The 15,528-nt window shown below is 43.2% G+C and overlaps 1 protein-coding gene across 2 annotated transcripts in view; it reads right to left on the bottom strand.

Annotated features, from left to right (window-relative positions):
• Positions 1-15,528, bottom strand: part of SUCO (SUN domain containing ossification factor) — a 40,530-nt gene that overhangs the window by 2,009 nt on the left and 22,993 nt on the right. The window contains exons 12-23 of one of the 2 annotated variants that reach the window (XM_081012051.1): positions 13,584-13,604; positions 13,317-13,372; positions 12,858-12,949; positions 11,307-11,372; positions 9,726-9,800; positions 7,910-7,994; positions 6,224-7,357; positions 4,945-5,032; positions 3,620-3,724; positions 2,879-3,033; positions 884-975; positions 57-112 (exon numbers count right to left, since the gene is read on the bottom strand). In XM_081012051.1, coding sequence (XP_080868177.1) covers positions 57-112; positions 884-975; positions 2,879-3,033; positions 3,620-3,724; positions 4,945-5,032; positions 6,224-7,357; positions 7,910-7,994; positions 9,726-9,800; positions 11,307-11,372; positions 12,858-12,949; positions 13,317-13,372; positions 13,584-13,604 — 2,025 coding nt within the window. The remainder of the gene's footprint in view (positions 1-56; positions 113-883; positions 976-2,878; positions 3,034-3,619; positions 3,725-4,944; positions 5,033-6,223; positions 7,358-7,909; positions 7,995-9,725; positions 9,801-11,306; positions 11,373-12,857; positions 12,950-13,316; positions 13,373-13,583; positions 13,605-15,528) is intronic. The other variant, XM_081012052.1, reaches the window with a different exon arrangement.

Below are 15,528 nucleotides of genomic sequence, written 5' to 3'. Positions count from 1 at the left end.
TGCAGACATGCACGCGCACACAGTGAGTTTAGAACAAATGCCTTTCTACAATGTACCTTTTTTTCTGGGGAAAACTTCAGTGGTTCTACAATGTACAAGTCCTCTGGATCCACTAAAAGATAAGGGTCAAAAATCAGACTCTATAAGCAGACCACCAGCTTCACACAGAACTGTTATTCTCCCTTTATTAATACAAGGTTGAATAGAGCCAAAATATTTTGGAAGGTCAAGCAAAGGGCTCTGAGAGGAAATCAACAGACCAAGAAAATAAGCTCCCCCTATACAGAAGTCAAAATCGGCCTTCCCAGCCCTGGCAGAGGGGTCTTCCTCCATCTCAGAGGGAAAACTCCTGCTACCTGCTTTTTCCTGGGCAATCTGAATTTAAATCAGCTTTGGTGGATGAGAGAACTCATTTGAATTAGAGAGAACTCATAGCATTAGGTTGTGCAATTTGGAATTGCAAAAGCAGTGGGGGGAGGATACATGTACCAATAGACAGGGCCTTCTCGGTGGTGGTGCCCTCCTGGTGGAACACCCCGCCCCCCTTCAGATGTCAAGGAGATAAAGAACTTTACAACTTTGAGAAGACATCTGAAGGCAGCCCTGTATCAGGAGGTTTTTAATGTTTGACGTTTTATTATGCTTTTATATGTGTTGGAAACTGCCCGGAGTGGCTGAGGAAACCCAGTCAAATGGGTCGGGTATAAATAATGAAATCTAGTGGAGGGAGGGCTTTAACTGCCCATACTTTTACCAAGTTGCTTCTAAATTAAACCAACATGAGATCTTTCTCCATTATAAAACAGATATTGTTCTGTATTTGACACTGTACAGATTTTACAATACACCCAGAGACAGGTAGTTGAACCTGTGACATTCCTACCTTCCTTACTATTCAGCTGAAAAGACTGAGACCTGGTGAGTGGAAAGGAAGTTCTTCTTTTCAAACTCATATCATCATAGGAAGAAACACATCTGTGGATGAAAATACACAGCAACTTCAGATCCAGATGGGAAATAATTATTTCATTTCTTTCTGTCATTCCTTAGGAGTTCCTTGTCCTAAACCCAACTTCAAGACTTCCAACCCAGAGAATTCCCAGAATTCTGTCCTTTCAACTTCAAGTTGAAAGAGCTTAAAGAGCTTAAAAGCTACCAATAGCACAGGTTCCATGAAGCATCAGTACTGGGGAAAACTGATGTGGATTAAATAGCCATCAGCATATTTGTAGCTTTATGGTAAGCTAGCCATTGAATCTGGAATATCTATCAAGCATGCCTTTCCAAATAATCTTTGCTGGACATAATATGCAAATCACACCACAGATGGCATTTTCACAGGCATTATCTGTGAAAGGAAATTTTCTTGCCATAAGTTCTTATTGGCCAACTCCCAGAGGGAGGGTTCAATCAAGAGGATCCTCTTGGAGGTAAATGAACCAAATAATAATTTAAAAAGTGTAAAAAACAAAAGATCCAAATGTCATTCTAACCAGTGCATCCCGCCCGCTGCCCCTGCATGGCAAAGCCTGTCTCCCTAGAGGGGTGGTGGTCAGGAATTTTGCCTGTCCCATCCGAAGGGAGGAGCCACCCCAGACTAAGGACAGCCCTCCAGGAACCTCTGGGTAATAAAAACATTTTTTTAAAAGGTGCAACTGGTGCCAAACATGAAGAAAACCTTCCATGCCTTCCTGCTCGCAGGAGACAGGCAGGAGTCAAGCTGACAGTCCACGACTACCACCCCAGGCGAATAGTGAGGCGAAGGCCTGCGAAGAGGACCGTGGTCCACCAAAGTACAAAGAATGTGAACTGGCAGTAAGAAAGGCCCCTTTTCTCATGTGGCTCCAGGAGAAAATTCCAGAAACTTTGGGATATATAAAGCAGTGCCTTTCCTGGATGGGCCTACCAGAATCAAGGCACTTAGACCCTTTGCTCCATCCATCTGCAGTGTCTGCAGAAGATAAAACATCAACGTTGTCGTATTTTGCAAAGTATGCTGGGAGGCCAAGGAGCCACCTTGCAAATTTCCTCCAAGGAAATATTGTCCTGAAAGGCTGCCGTGGTGGCTGCCCCTTGCAGAGAGAATATCCGGTCATCCCTGCAGGAGATGATCTTCCAGGACACTGGGAAGCAAGAATTAGGCACCCTCTCCGCCACTCTCTTTTCAAAGTCACCCTTAACCAGTGTGCACACATAAGTCCTGGAGCCCAAGTCTCCCATCCATATATAAAATCACACAAGCGAAAACAGAATAAGTGGCAACTGCATCCATCTCAAAACTATGGTGTAAGGACCCTTCTACCCTCACAGGGCAGACACAGCTTATGGTAACAAATGCTGAGAAAACAGATGATTGGGGAGGGTCAAGGAATGAAAGGTCATTACCCCCCTTCTTTCTCCTCAACCTCAGTGTCTATGACAACAGGGTCTCACACCAAATGTAACTGACTTATAGAAAGGGCTCTGGGCATTGAAAGCAGACATTGTGTGTATCCTTGTGGTCTATGAAAACCAAAAGAAAATAGAAAGGTGGGGGGGGACATTAAAAACAATCAAACATTGATAGAATTAAAGCTATATAAACGAACAGGGACACGAAATCTATTAAAACCATAAAAATAATTACAATAAAGCAGCATGGCCCCAGCCCTTTCCCGAAAAGCAGCCAGTTCCCAGCAGCCTGTTGGAACAAGGTGGTCCTCCACCTGCTGATGGAAGGACCACAAGGAGGGAGCCAGTCTGGCTTCCCTAGGGAAAAAGTTTCCAAAGCTGTCTGGCAGCAGACACCACCAAGAAGACTGACAGTGTCAACTAACACTCTTATATCCATGTTCTTCCTTAGAATTAAAAAGTCAAAAGTAAAGTGGAAACACGTTACCTTTTCGGACTAGGATAGTGATTACTTTTGGGAACTTTTGAGAAGTAGTCATAATTTAACTCTGATTTATTTTTGCAACGCTGAAGAAAGAGCATCAAACCCAAGATGGCACAGAGTATCAAGGAAATCACAAGATAGCTGTGGCGATCAGAGACCTAAACAAGGACAGATTTTAAAGGGTTAAATGTGAAATACATACATGTAGCTGAGCGGCTGAAGCAGGCATGATGTGCTGGCCTGGATGAAGTGCTAGCACATTTCTATCAACAAAAGTATGAGATCCATAGAGCAACTGCTGAGAAAGGCCTACCACCTCCACAAATTTCTCATTATCTGGAAATATACTGGGGTCTCTCAATATTCTAAGGCCTTTGGGCATTACTTTGTTTTTACAACCGTCTCCAAGAGGTCGTCTTGTGGTCTTAGTGCTCAAGGCAACCAACCTTCCCCAAACGCTTAGATCTGAACCCCTGAGTGACCATCCCAGGGCTTCTGGAACCAGCACACCACCTCCAGGAGCCCTGGAATGCTCTCACGAGGCCACCTGAGTCCCTGTGAGCATCCCAGCACCCAGGGAGAGGAGAGCTTAAAAACTCTTTTTGCACCGGGGAAGTTACTTCAAATTTATCTGTAAGCAATCTGTTTTACTCAAATACAGAACTATTTACACGGCAATCTACAGTTGGAGTTCTAGGTTTAGCATTCCATTTGCAAAACATTGTTCCACATTCAGATTTTTACCTGTCTTTTTAGCTCAGTCACAGTTAGCGACAGATTGGAGACTAGCTGTGTCATGTTGGTCAGCTGAGCCTGCAGCAGCTGGATGGCCTCTGTCTGCTTCAAATCCTAGGCAAAGAAGAGAAGTGAAGCATTCTTTCCCTTTCATTCTAGCTTTCCATACAAGATAAGGCACGCCCTTGTTTAAAATACTAATGAGGACACAAGTCCAAGGCTTAAAGAACAAGATGAGGGAATAAGAAATACCTAGAACATGTGAACAAATAAACTAGGGGTTCCTTCTTCACAGTCTTTAGATCGCCCTTAATTTTTTGCTTAGCAGACCAAATGTCTGGTGCATAGGAAAATTCTGCACTGAGAACAATGTTCAAGATCTCAGCTCTATTCCCCACCTTTGTGGGGTTCTTTAAAGCTTCTCTGTTGTTATGGCACTCAGGTCACTCCAGTTCACAAGATGCTGCTACAGGCTGCAGACAGAAAATGTAGTTGGACCCAAAGTGTGTCTTTGGCTTCATGAGCTAAGCAGCAGTTCTGAATATTCTGCTTCAGAAGAAGTCCACTAAGTGGAAGGGGAAAGCATCAACTACAGGAAATACAGAAAAAATGGCCTTAGCTACAAACTAAAACCAAATAAAGCTGTTTACTCCGCAGCCACCATTTAAAATTACAGAAGGGTACTAACAGGAATCCATCTACAAAAAACATGAACTGTCAGCTTTTTAAAACTTGCACATACACACAGGGCCGACTTTCTGAAGGCTCGCTATGTGAAAATTCACTTATCCGAAAGTAAGGACATAGTACTATGCACACTGCAGATTCAAAACAAGACAACGTTTTTTCACTTCCTCGTTTGCCTTTTGCAGTTTGGTTGAGAAGCTGTAGTGATGAGCCAGCTCAGCCCAGCGGTTCCATCGACCAAAGCATTGCTTAGATCCCCTAATTGCTTCCAGCGGTTTGAGACCCGCGGGCGCTGCCTGGCGCTTTTTTTTAAAAAAAAGAAAGAAGCTGTAGTGATCTGTACTTTAGTAAAGCCCCAGAGGGTTGTCCTTGGCTTTTTCATCATTTTGGAGGCAAACTTCCGTGGTTTAGAAAATTTCCCATAGGACCCAATGGAAATAGTCAATTCACTATGCGGACCTTCAACTAATGGACTATTTCCAGGAAAAATGAGACCCACGAGTACTTAAGAGGCAAATAAAGTGAAACCTGAGTCTGATCTGCACATTTTAATAATAATAAATATTACTTTATTTCGCTTTTATTTCATGGTTAGGCCCCTTTTTGCGTAATTACAAGAGAAACAAGGGTGCACCCAGTAGACATACCTGCTGTTCGGCTATGTGTGAAGTATTCTGAAGTTTTATTATAGTTTTATTAAAAGCCTTCTGCATTTCTTCCATTTGTTTGCGATATCTACAAAGTGAGTTAAACAGAAAGGTTAACCTTTTGAATTAGAATAACTTTTCTGTGTATAAGACTAGGTTTTTCCCCTTACAATTCATGCTAAAAAGTGGGGGTCATCTTATACATGGGTAGTGCATAGGGTGGACATTTGATTGGTTGCTGCTGCGGCTGTCAGCAGCTATTGTGTGTGTTATTGGTTGTTGCGTCAATGGGTGGTATTGATTGGCCAACGCTGTGGCAATTGGGCGGCGATTGGCAGCTTCTGCCAGCAAGGTGACAGACGGGAGACGGATTTTGCGACGTGTGTGGCTGAGCGATTTTTGGCACCCCCCCCCAAAGAAGCTCAACAACTTTTTGCCGTCTCCCCCCATGTTCTGAAATTTCAGTCCCCCCCAATAGGAGGTGTCTTATACATGGGGGCGTCTTATAGACGGAAAAGTACGGTAGTTGCTTATGTTGCTGCTGCACCCTGACACTTACAATGATATTCAGTGGTACCTCGGGTTACATACGCTTCAGGTTACATGCGCTTCAGGTTACATACGCTTCAGGTTACAGACTCCGTTAACCCAGAAATAGTACCTCAGGTTAAGAACTTTTCTTCAGGATGAGAACAGAAATTGTGCTCTGGCGGCGCGGAGGCAGCAGGAGGCCCCATTAGCTAAAGTGGTGCTTCAGGTTAAGAACAGTTTCAGGTTAAGAACGGAACTCCAGAATGAATTAAGTACTTAACCCGAGGTACCACTGTATACAGTTTTCTCTATACCCCTTGAAAAGGATACTTTCGTAAGCATCTAGTTTAAATCATTTTTCTAAATGTGCACAAGGGCCCTTTGCACCTTGAAGCAAAATTTGACGTTTGGAACACACAGAAGAAATCTTGCCCAGTGCAGTTAAGCTGCACTTCCTGGCCTTCATGCTTTCCTAAGAACACTTGATGTGTATCACTCTTAAACCACTGAACGTACTTTAGCTAACAGAAAGTTCCTCAACTGTCTTAGTAAGGAAACAGGAGCACCCCTCAAAAGAAGCTTAGAGAACCACCTCCCTAGGAATGTGAGTGATCTCCTTTTAGAGCTTTTGGAGCTGCTCAGCTCATACTCAGGGTGCAAGCAGTTAATTTAGTCCCACCGATTTTCTTCATCAACTTTTAAAACGTCTCAGAAGTGAAAATACAAGGCTATGGAAAGCTAGACCTACCTTTGACTCAGTTCTTCCAAGTAGCGGCTGCTGAGAGACATATTCACTTCCAGGGCTTTAATGCGGTTATTGAGTCTCATAAACACAGACTCTTTTTGATTTGATCCGTGAACAAGATTCCCATTTCCATAACCCAAGTCTGTGGAATTCTGCAATTCGGCATAAAAATCTGTAGCTGTCCGTGGCAATCCAGAAACAGGAATAGCAAGAAATGCTTCCTCAGCTGTCTGTTCATCGTCCTTTATTTCTAAAGATGATGTTTCCACAAGAGACACCACTTGCTTTTCCGCATCTGAAGAACTAATTTTTGCTTCGCCCTCATAGCTTTCTGCAGCTACTGTACATTCAGACTGTGGAATAGTCTCTGTCGGTTTTGAAATAATTTCAGTTGAGGTTTTTTCATCTGTGTTCATGTCACTGAATTCAATTACAATGCTGGTTGCAGATGGATTCTCTGCAGCAGACCCAACAACTCCATCTTCTTCAGTAGGACTTTCCTCTTGTGAAGGGGCCTCTGGGGTTTCAGATACGGCTTCAAGTTTTGTAGGTTCCGAGGATGCCTCAACTGTGGACAGGGACTCAGCTCCTGTGGTAGCATCCAAGAGAATGGACTGAGACACAGTTTGTGGGTGACTGGGCTCCAGTTCAAAAGTGCCCTCCGTCTGATTGATCACAGCCCCATTCAAGATGCTACTTAAGACACTGACAACAGTTTCAGATGGCTCTGCAATTAAGGTGTCCAATTTCTCTGAAGGATGTTCATGCACCAAAACTGGCAACGATTTGGTTGGAACTAGCTGGGCCTGCCAAGAAGCAGCCGAGTAGTATTTTTCCCAACTAGTGTCACTTTTACTACGGTAACGGTGAAGTGTCGCTACCACTGAACACCACTTGTACAGATACTCTGAGAAACTGGAAATGCAACAGACTGTCAATAGTTCGTAGCAATAGATTTGTGTTTCAGACTCAAACCATGGTATGTCTTCTTCCTGCTCATCACTGGGCAGTAAGGTCACTGTGGACTGAATTGCTTCCTCTTCATATTCATGGACTAACTGAACAATCGGGCTCTCTCTTGTTGCATCTAAGACTAGCAGCTCTTTATCCATTTGTAGGATCTCTGAAGTAACAAGCCTATAAACAGAAGTTTAGAAGTACACATCAAGATGCAGTTTAGCAGATCCCTAAAACCGTTACTGCCATTCTCCTAACCTACCCCTAAAGAGTCTGGCTTCAGAGATCTGCCCTGCAATTCCATATATGGCCAGAGTTTCATATCAAGGTCTTGTATACTACAGGATCACTGAGGGTCAGGAAGTTATTTTTGGACCAAATATATTTTAAATTTGACTGCAACTGTTCTGGGAAATGGGTCGAGAGTGAGAGAGAATGGAGCTCTCCCGCCATACAAGGCACTAGGTGAAGATTTAAACTATTCCAAGGCAGAGCTGTATTGCAGGGCCCAGGAAAGGCTGACTAAGGGCTGAGGTCATGCTGGGAATACAAGCCAGGGAAGGATGATCAAGCCAAGAGTAATGGACGTGGGTGAGGACAGAGATGGGGAAGCACGTGGGCTCTGAACTTAATGGTACTTTTGATTGTACAGTATTTATATTATTTGCAATCTGCTAAAAAAGACTCTGGGTCTGGGCAGCTTCAAGTCCAACACATAAGCAAATCACTTACTCTAAGGAGGGAATGGTAGTGGGCTCCGGCAGTTTAGGTTCTGGCCAGGAAGTGGCAGTTGTATTTTCAGAGACACTTTTATTTCCTATCAAAGAGACATGCAGATTTATAAGACACCACATTCCATATAAGACTGTTAAATACAGAGAATAAAAATAAAAACTAATGGCCTGTGAAATGGACTTGTGATTTTTTTTAAAAAATCCTCCTCTGTAACCAGGCAGGGCTGTTGGTTGAAAGTTTAATGCAAAGGGACAGACATCCTCCTTTACCTCCCAAAACCAAGCCCAGAATCTTGAAAGGAAATGCCTCATTCCTAACTATAATAAGAACCATAGCAGAAAAACAGAAGGACAAGGACAGGGAAGGAGGGCCTTGAAATAGACTTCCAAACTAGTGTGTTTATACAGTCCTCAAGCCTAGTCTCTGCTGCCCCATACACTGTAGTTGGCTGCTAGGTCAAACACTCCCTGTGAGCAAGGTCACAATGCAGAGATGCAGCATACACTTTTATCATCTAATGGTCAGGGGCTCAATCCCAACATCTTCAGGCAGGTCTGGGATTGAAAGACTCTTCTCTGCAAACTCAGACAGCCACTGTTGGTTTGACCAGGCAATACTGAACTAGACAGCTAGCCCTGGAACAAATGGACCCAGCCATAAACCTATGGAAAGAACAACATTTCTCAAACTCTGAGAAAACTGCATTTCCATGTAGAAGGCTGTTTTCAGCAGGCAACTCCTAAGAGTATACAGAGCCATAGCTGAGAAATGGAGTTTTGAGAGAGCATTCAGAGCAGCGCTCAGATCCCATGTAGAGAACTGGAGAACTATGGGGAGGACTGAGAAAAGCTGCTTGCCTTAGAAGTCTCCATCCATACAGATGTAGTTAGGCATTTCTCTAGCATCAGCCCGGACAGTGAGGTCCAGCTCCGAGGCTCCTCTGGTGGTTCCCTCACTGCGAGAAGGGAGGTTACGGGGAACCAGGCAGAGGTTTTAGAAGACATCTGAAGGCAGCCCTGTATCAGGAAGTTTTTGCTGTCTGACATCTTATTATGTTTTTATATGTGTTGGAAGCCGCCCAGAGTGGCTGAGGCAACCCACTCAAGATGGGCAGTATATAAATATTAAATTGTTGCTGCTGCTGCTGCTGCTGCTGCTGCTATCATTATGTCATCCAGGTTAGGGTACTCCGGCACCCTGGACACAGGTGTGCTAAAACAAACCATGACAATTACAAACAAAATGGGACTGTGTAGTACTGAAAGGGTCTGCCTGCGAAACTGAAGCATAAGAAGCTCCTCTGCCTCTGCAACTGGCAGATTGGTAGCCCACTAATGGCAGAAGCTCTCATCAGCAGTGCACTAACAGGGGTCTTAGAGAGGCCATCCAAGAGTGACATCTGATGAGGGGACGTAGGATTGCGCACACATTTCAGATTTTTTGGGAGGAGTCTGTTTAAGCAGCCACAGACCAGGCTCCCTGAGGGTGTCCCAAAAAAACGACACAACAACCCCACCCTGAGGAGACTCAGGTTGTGGTTAAGTAGATCAACCAATAAATGGTGAATTGGCCATAGGAGGACACAGCGCAGAAGGAAAGGGGTTTGCATGCTGCATGGATCTCTGGAAGGCTACTGCCATCCAGAGCCAGAACTGCTTAGCACAGCTACTGGTGCATCTACCAGTGGCTTAGATAACCGGGGGAAAGTCTTCACTATGGAGAAGTGGAAAGAAAATCCAGCTGGAGCCGGAAAAAACCAACCCCACATCTATTTAAAAAGGTCACTTCACTTTAACAAGTTGCAATAATTTACCTTGGTCAGTTGAGTCTTCTTCAGTTTTTGCTCCAAGTATATTAGCAGCAATATTCACCATATTCAAAATGGCATCTAAAAAAATAAAAGGATCAAATAGACAAATTTTAAAAATCACAAGAAAGCCTGCAGAAAACCAGTCTTTTCAAAGCTGCTCCTTCCCACATGCGTTTCACTGTCTGGTGTGCTGGTGCAGTTTCTGGGTAGCACATTATGCACACATAGCCAAACTGCGCACCCCAAATGTAGTGCTGAGTCCCAAGTGTGGCCAAGGCTCAGTTCACCCAAGCACACCCTCCCCAGGGGTGGCTGAGCAGCATCTGCCCTGCAGAGAAAGTGCTGGGGGAAGTCCATGTATTTGCATTTAACAGCCCATGTCAAGCAAGATCACTCTTCAAACCAACCATTTGCCTGTGTTTCTCAGAACTGAGAAAGTAGTTATCTTTGGACTCAGCTATTCAGTGGAACCTCGAGTTAGAGATGCTTCAGGTTACAGACTCTGCTAACCCAGAAATAGTACCTCAGGTACTATTTTTGCTTCAGGATGAGAACAGAAATCGTGCTCCGGTGGCACAGCAGCAGTGGGAGGCCCCCATTAGCTAAAGTAGTACCTTAGGTTAAGAACAGTTTCAGGTTAAGAATGGACCTCCAGAACGAATTAAATTCTTAACCCGAGGTACCACTGTATTAGTAAAAATAAAACATTATAAATGCATTATAACACTGTGACACCAGATGGCGCTTTAGAGCTGAAATCGGAATGAAATTTTCCACTGTGAGCTTTAAAACGGTTTTTCCCAAGCATTTTCAGAGTGTTCTTAGTAGCTGTGTAGATGCAGCCTTTGTTAGACAGCAGGAAACTATTGCTGCACTGAGTTCCAGAGAGTCAACCCAAACCAAAACTGAACCAAGTTGCTTGATTGGTCTTAGCCACTTGCCCCATTGTTAGTACAGTGGTGCCCCGCAAGACGAATGCCTCGCAAGATGAAAAACTCGCTAGACGAAAGAGTTTTCCGTTTTTTGAGTCGTTCCGCAAGACGAATTTCCCTATGGGCTTGCTTCACAAGACGAAACGTCTTGCAAGTTCTTGCAAGTTTGTTTCCTTTTTCTTAAAGCCGCTAAGCCGCTAATAGCCGTGCTTCGCAAGACGAAAAAACCGCAAGACGAAGAGACTCGCGGAACGGATTAATTTCGTCTTGCGACGCACCACTGTATCTGAGGGGAGGGGGAAGAGGAAGGAATTCTTCCATCTGCCCAAACAGATGGTCACACAAGCCCAGCTCTCAGCCTAAGGTGATCCAATTAGCTCCAAGGAACAAGTGGGGAAGTAGACCCAGGTCTCCCCAGCCCCAGACTAGCCACTACACAACGAGATAATGTGCAAGTGGAAATCACGGAAATCTTTACAAGCAATGCTGCTTCTGTTAGAGAAATTTCCAACTTTTCCATACAGCTGGCAAATGTCTGTCTCTGCCCTTTATGCATTTCAAGCTAAATTTCTGGACTCTTTCCTACATGGATTCTAAGAGTGTGTAGAGTACCTTAGCTCCCCCTCAAAAACACATCCCTGTAATTACTCACTTGTGGCAGAGCCAAGAAGATTTTTTGAAGATTTCTCTTCTCCTGCATTGTAGTCCAAAGGATAATCTGTTTACAATAGAAGAAAACACTTAATTGCAAATCACACACCTTTTTACCTCAAGAGCACTTCATAAAGTGACTAGAATAGATGGTGCTAAAATTTTTGTATGTCATCTTTCTATTAAAATACTCCCAAGACAAAATATTAACTTCTTCATGTCAAATCCAGGTCGAAAGCTCTCTGCCCCTCGAGAGCCCTTGGGGAGGAAGGCGCTGCCCTTGCCTCTTCTTAGCCCATCGCTGCCCCAGCAGGACTGATCTCTCTCCCCTGCCCTCTGCCACCCCAAGGAAAGCCGCCTGCCACTGCAAAGGGGAAGCTGCTGCCTGACGCAGGAGCCCATCCAGAGGTGTCCAGCTGAGGATGTCTCTCACTGCAATTTGTAAAATGAAGCCCCCCCCCCTTCCCCAGTGCCTTGTGGGTCTCACCCTGACCTCATCAAGTTCCGGCTGAGACTCAAAAACTGCCCCTAGGTATGGCTTTTGCCATCATAGAGTTGTGGTGATGGGAAAATCTGCATTGGGCTAAACTGCCTTTTTAATGAAACTTATGGAGACAAGGTTCTAGACACAAGGAGGCATAGTTCTGTCAAAATATATTCCAGCCTCCTAGCCAAATTTTCATGTCTCCAGTCATCTTACTTGTGGGGGCAGAGGGAAAAACATGCAGTCAGTATTCTGCCCAATTGACTGTGAAACTAAATCTCTTGCCTTACAATGCTATGAACAATGAATGCAAACATGATGAGGCTAACTTACAAGGCACAAGAGCCTTCTTTTTAATTTTGATACAATTTTATTAATATTTAGTAAAACTGAAGCACTTTAACAAATCTAGCAAATTACAATCTTGCTGCTCTGCCACTGTTTGCTGGACTTTGGGCCCCTTTGAAAAATGTTCCTGGATATGGGTCTTTTTAAAGGTGTAGACCTTTGAAGGGAAAGCCCATGGCTCATGGAAGGATACTAAAAAAAAATCAGGAATTGTAAGCCTAGGGAAGGTGAATCTGACAGAATCTGTGCAATCTGCACCATTTATTCTGCATAATTAATTCCATTTCTGCTGATCTTGCAAGAAATTAAAGGTTTTTGTAAGGCACTAAATCCCGTTCTCTGACTGCAGTCTTATTCAGCCACTTCTCTTGCTGAAATCTCACCAGGTTTAGGAAATGCACTTTCTGGCCCTTATAGTTTGCAAAGGTCTGCTTAAAATTTGCTTCAATTAACCCCTCAGCCCGAGTTTTCACAGCTATAGTTTTAGATCAATATCACAATGATCTCAAAGGTAATTGCAATATACAAAAAGCTCACCTCACCATTTCTAATCCTTCACCATGGCTGGTCTTTGTCAGGCTTCCTCCCTGCCCAACTTAGTTTCCTCAATACTTCTTTTAGCCCCCTTGCCTGCCCAGCATTCTGGGTTCGCTTATTATTTAGAAATGATTAGCAAAAAATTCAAGCTAATCTTAAATTGTGACCAGCCTGCTTCCTTACCATAGTCTTCATCAAAAAGCTCTTGCCTTTCAGACTGGTACTGTGAATCAGCTATTTCTTCATATTCTTCAACCATGCTAGTTCCAAACACCCTGTAAAAAAACGTGTTTAATTAAAATGGAAACGGAGGCAGTTTTCATCTCCTCAGAGGGAGTTTGTCTACCTGGTATCCTGTGTAAAACTGAGATGCATAGCAGATGAAAGCTCCCACTGTTTCAAGACTTCACATGTTTCACAACTTTATAGATAAAGCCAATTAGTTCTCAAGATATCTGTTACAGTGAGTGTTATCAAGTCTTTCTATATAAATGGCTTTTGCAAACACCAATGCGTTTTTGAAACTCAGTGGCTGGGGTTATTAGTTATTTGGGGAGTGGAGTGGGGGGCGGCAGCACCAGAAAAATATGTTTCACGGGGACAGGAGACTAGATGCATCTGCTCAATTTCATCAACTATTACCTTATAAGGCTTAAAGGACAAAAGTGTTCTGATCCAAAATGTGATACCAACTCCACCTAAAGAATAATAAAAAAGCATTTAATGATGAATGGCCTGCAGGTGCACCAAGTAACAGTTTTCATAACAAAATAGAAAAAGAATGTTTATATTAGCCATGCGGTAACAGAAAAGATCTTGCCCGACTCTAATTCTTGCCATGCATTAGTGTGCTGAGCCACAGAATACACCCGTGTTCTAGGCACCCAACGTTACGAAGAGGTTGCTAACCTTTAAGTACTTGATGAACATCTGAAGCAAGAGAAAAGGGGGGAAAGAAGTGTCAATAGACTGTATGCATGCCACAGGCAACAATATTAGCGACTTAAGGAATTACGGAACATGACCACTGTGTTACCCTTCCTTCCCTCTTTGCCTCCCGCCCCAAATAATCGCTACAAAGGATGCATTTGCAAGGGAAGGGAAGATGCACATTAATGTCTACAACAACATGCAGAGTAAAATTGCAGCTTCTTGTTATATGATCAAAACTTTGACATGCATAAAAATTACAGTACCAACTGTATACCAAGGAAAAAACACTGCTATCAGATGTTTTCATTTGTTAACTGTGTAATATAAAATTAGTTTCTACTTCCTAAATCTGTTACTTTTGGATTTCTTCTAACTGCACTACAGCAGAAGAAATAAACCTACAGGTAGTTTTTGGAAGACAACTAAAAAAAACCTAAGGTTGCCTCTTGCAAATATCAGTTACTGATCTGCCAAAATATAATGGCTTCTCTATTTTAAGATATTAGGTTAGAACAGAGCTTTCCAAAATTGTCATCTTAGCGACACCCTTTTAAGAAATGCATTATTTCGTGACACATTAATTCAGTTTTACTAGCAAACCGGAAGTTAAACTAACCCCTTTCCAGCCCCGGGAGGAGCATGGGGAGCATTCACGCACTGCAGCTGACACACTAACGTGTTGCTACACAGTTTGCATAGCTCTGGCTTAGAAAATCAAACATAAATCACGTTACGTACAGTCCCGTTAAGGTAGAAATTATGAATATGAAGAAGCTTCGCAGTTTTATGTTTCATTCCTACCTTTGTGTATATTTTTTAAAAATCTAACCAAGGTAGGAACACAGCACATACTATTTTACTTGGGGTATTATATTTACTTTCTAAAAGGCTGGCTGTTCATGTTCAGGAATTGTTAAACTCCTATGTTTGCATGCAAATCCAAAGATTTTGTTTATGTTCCTATAATCTGTATTTTAATTCTCCTTATCTGATGTTTTGATGACTAGGAGTGGCCGAGATCACATAGCACTGGTCCTGAAGGATCTTCACTGGAAACACTGGTATGTTTCCGAGCACAATTCAAAGTGTTGGTGCTGACCTTTAAAGCCCTAAACGGCCTCAGTCCAGTATACCTGAAGGAGCGTCTCCACCTCCATCGTTCAGCCTGGACACTGAGACCCAGCTCTGAGGGCCTTCTGGTGGTTCCCTCACTGTGAGAAGCCAAGTTACAGGGAACCAGGCAGAGGGCCTTCTCGGTAGTGGCGCCCTCCCTGTGGAACACCCTCCCTTCAGATGTCAAGGAGATAAAGAATTACACAACTTTTGGAAGGCATGTGAAGGCAGCCCTGTATAGGGAAGCTTTTTAAACCCTAGACTGGTTTTCTTATTTCAAATGATCCCAATTCTGGCGGCCTCAAAAAATGGCAACAAGAAATATCTAAATTTATATGGGAGGGCAGGAGACCCAGGATTAAACATCAAATTTTAATAGATATAAAGGATAGAGGTGGCTTCGCCCTGCCCGATTTGAAATTGTATTATGCGGCAGCCTGCCTCATGTGGATGAAGGATTGGTGCAATTTGAAAGATATGGATATGCTGAACTTGGAGGGACATAATAACCGTTGGGGTTGGCACGCTTATTTAATATATGGAAAGGCAAAAATACACAGAGATTTCTCAAATCATATCATAAGGACATCACTTCTTAAAGTTTGGGAGAAATATAAAGATCGGCTGGAGTTCAAAATCCCGTGGTGGGCCTCTCCAGTAGAGGCCACAGTGATGAAGAAAAAGAATATGTTGGAAAATTGGTCTACCTATAAAACGCTTTTGAAAGAAGAAGAGAACCAACTGAAACTTAAGAGCTTTGAGGAATTAAGAGATGTCATTACAGATTGGTTCCAATATTATCAAATAT

Source organism: Podarcis pityusensis (assembly GCF_964106645.2).
Source record: "Podarcis pityusensis genome assembly, chromosome: 6".
NCBI classification, from domain to species: domain Eukaryota; kingdom Metazoa; phylum Chordata; class Lepidosauria; order Squamata; family Lacertidae; genus Podarcis; species Podarcis pityusensis.
Note: the sequence above shows the minus strand (reverse complement) of the source record. Positions and strands in the feature narration are given on the sequence as shown.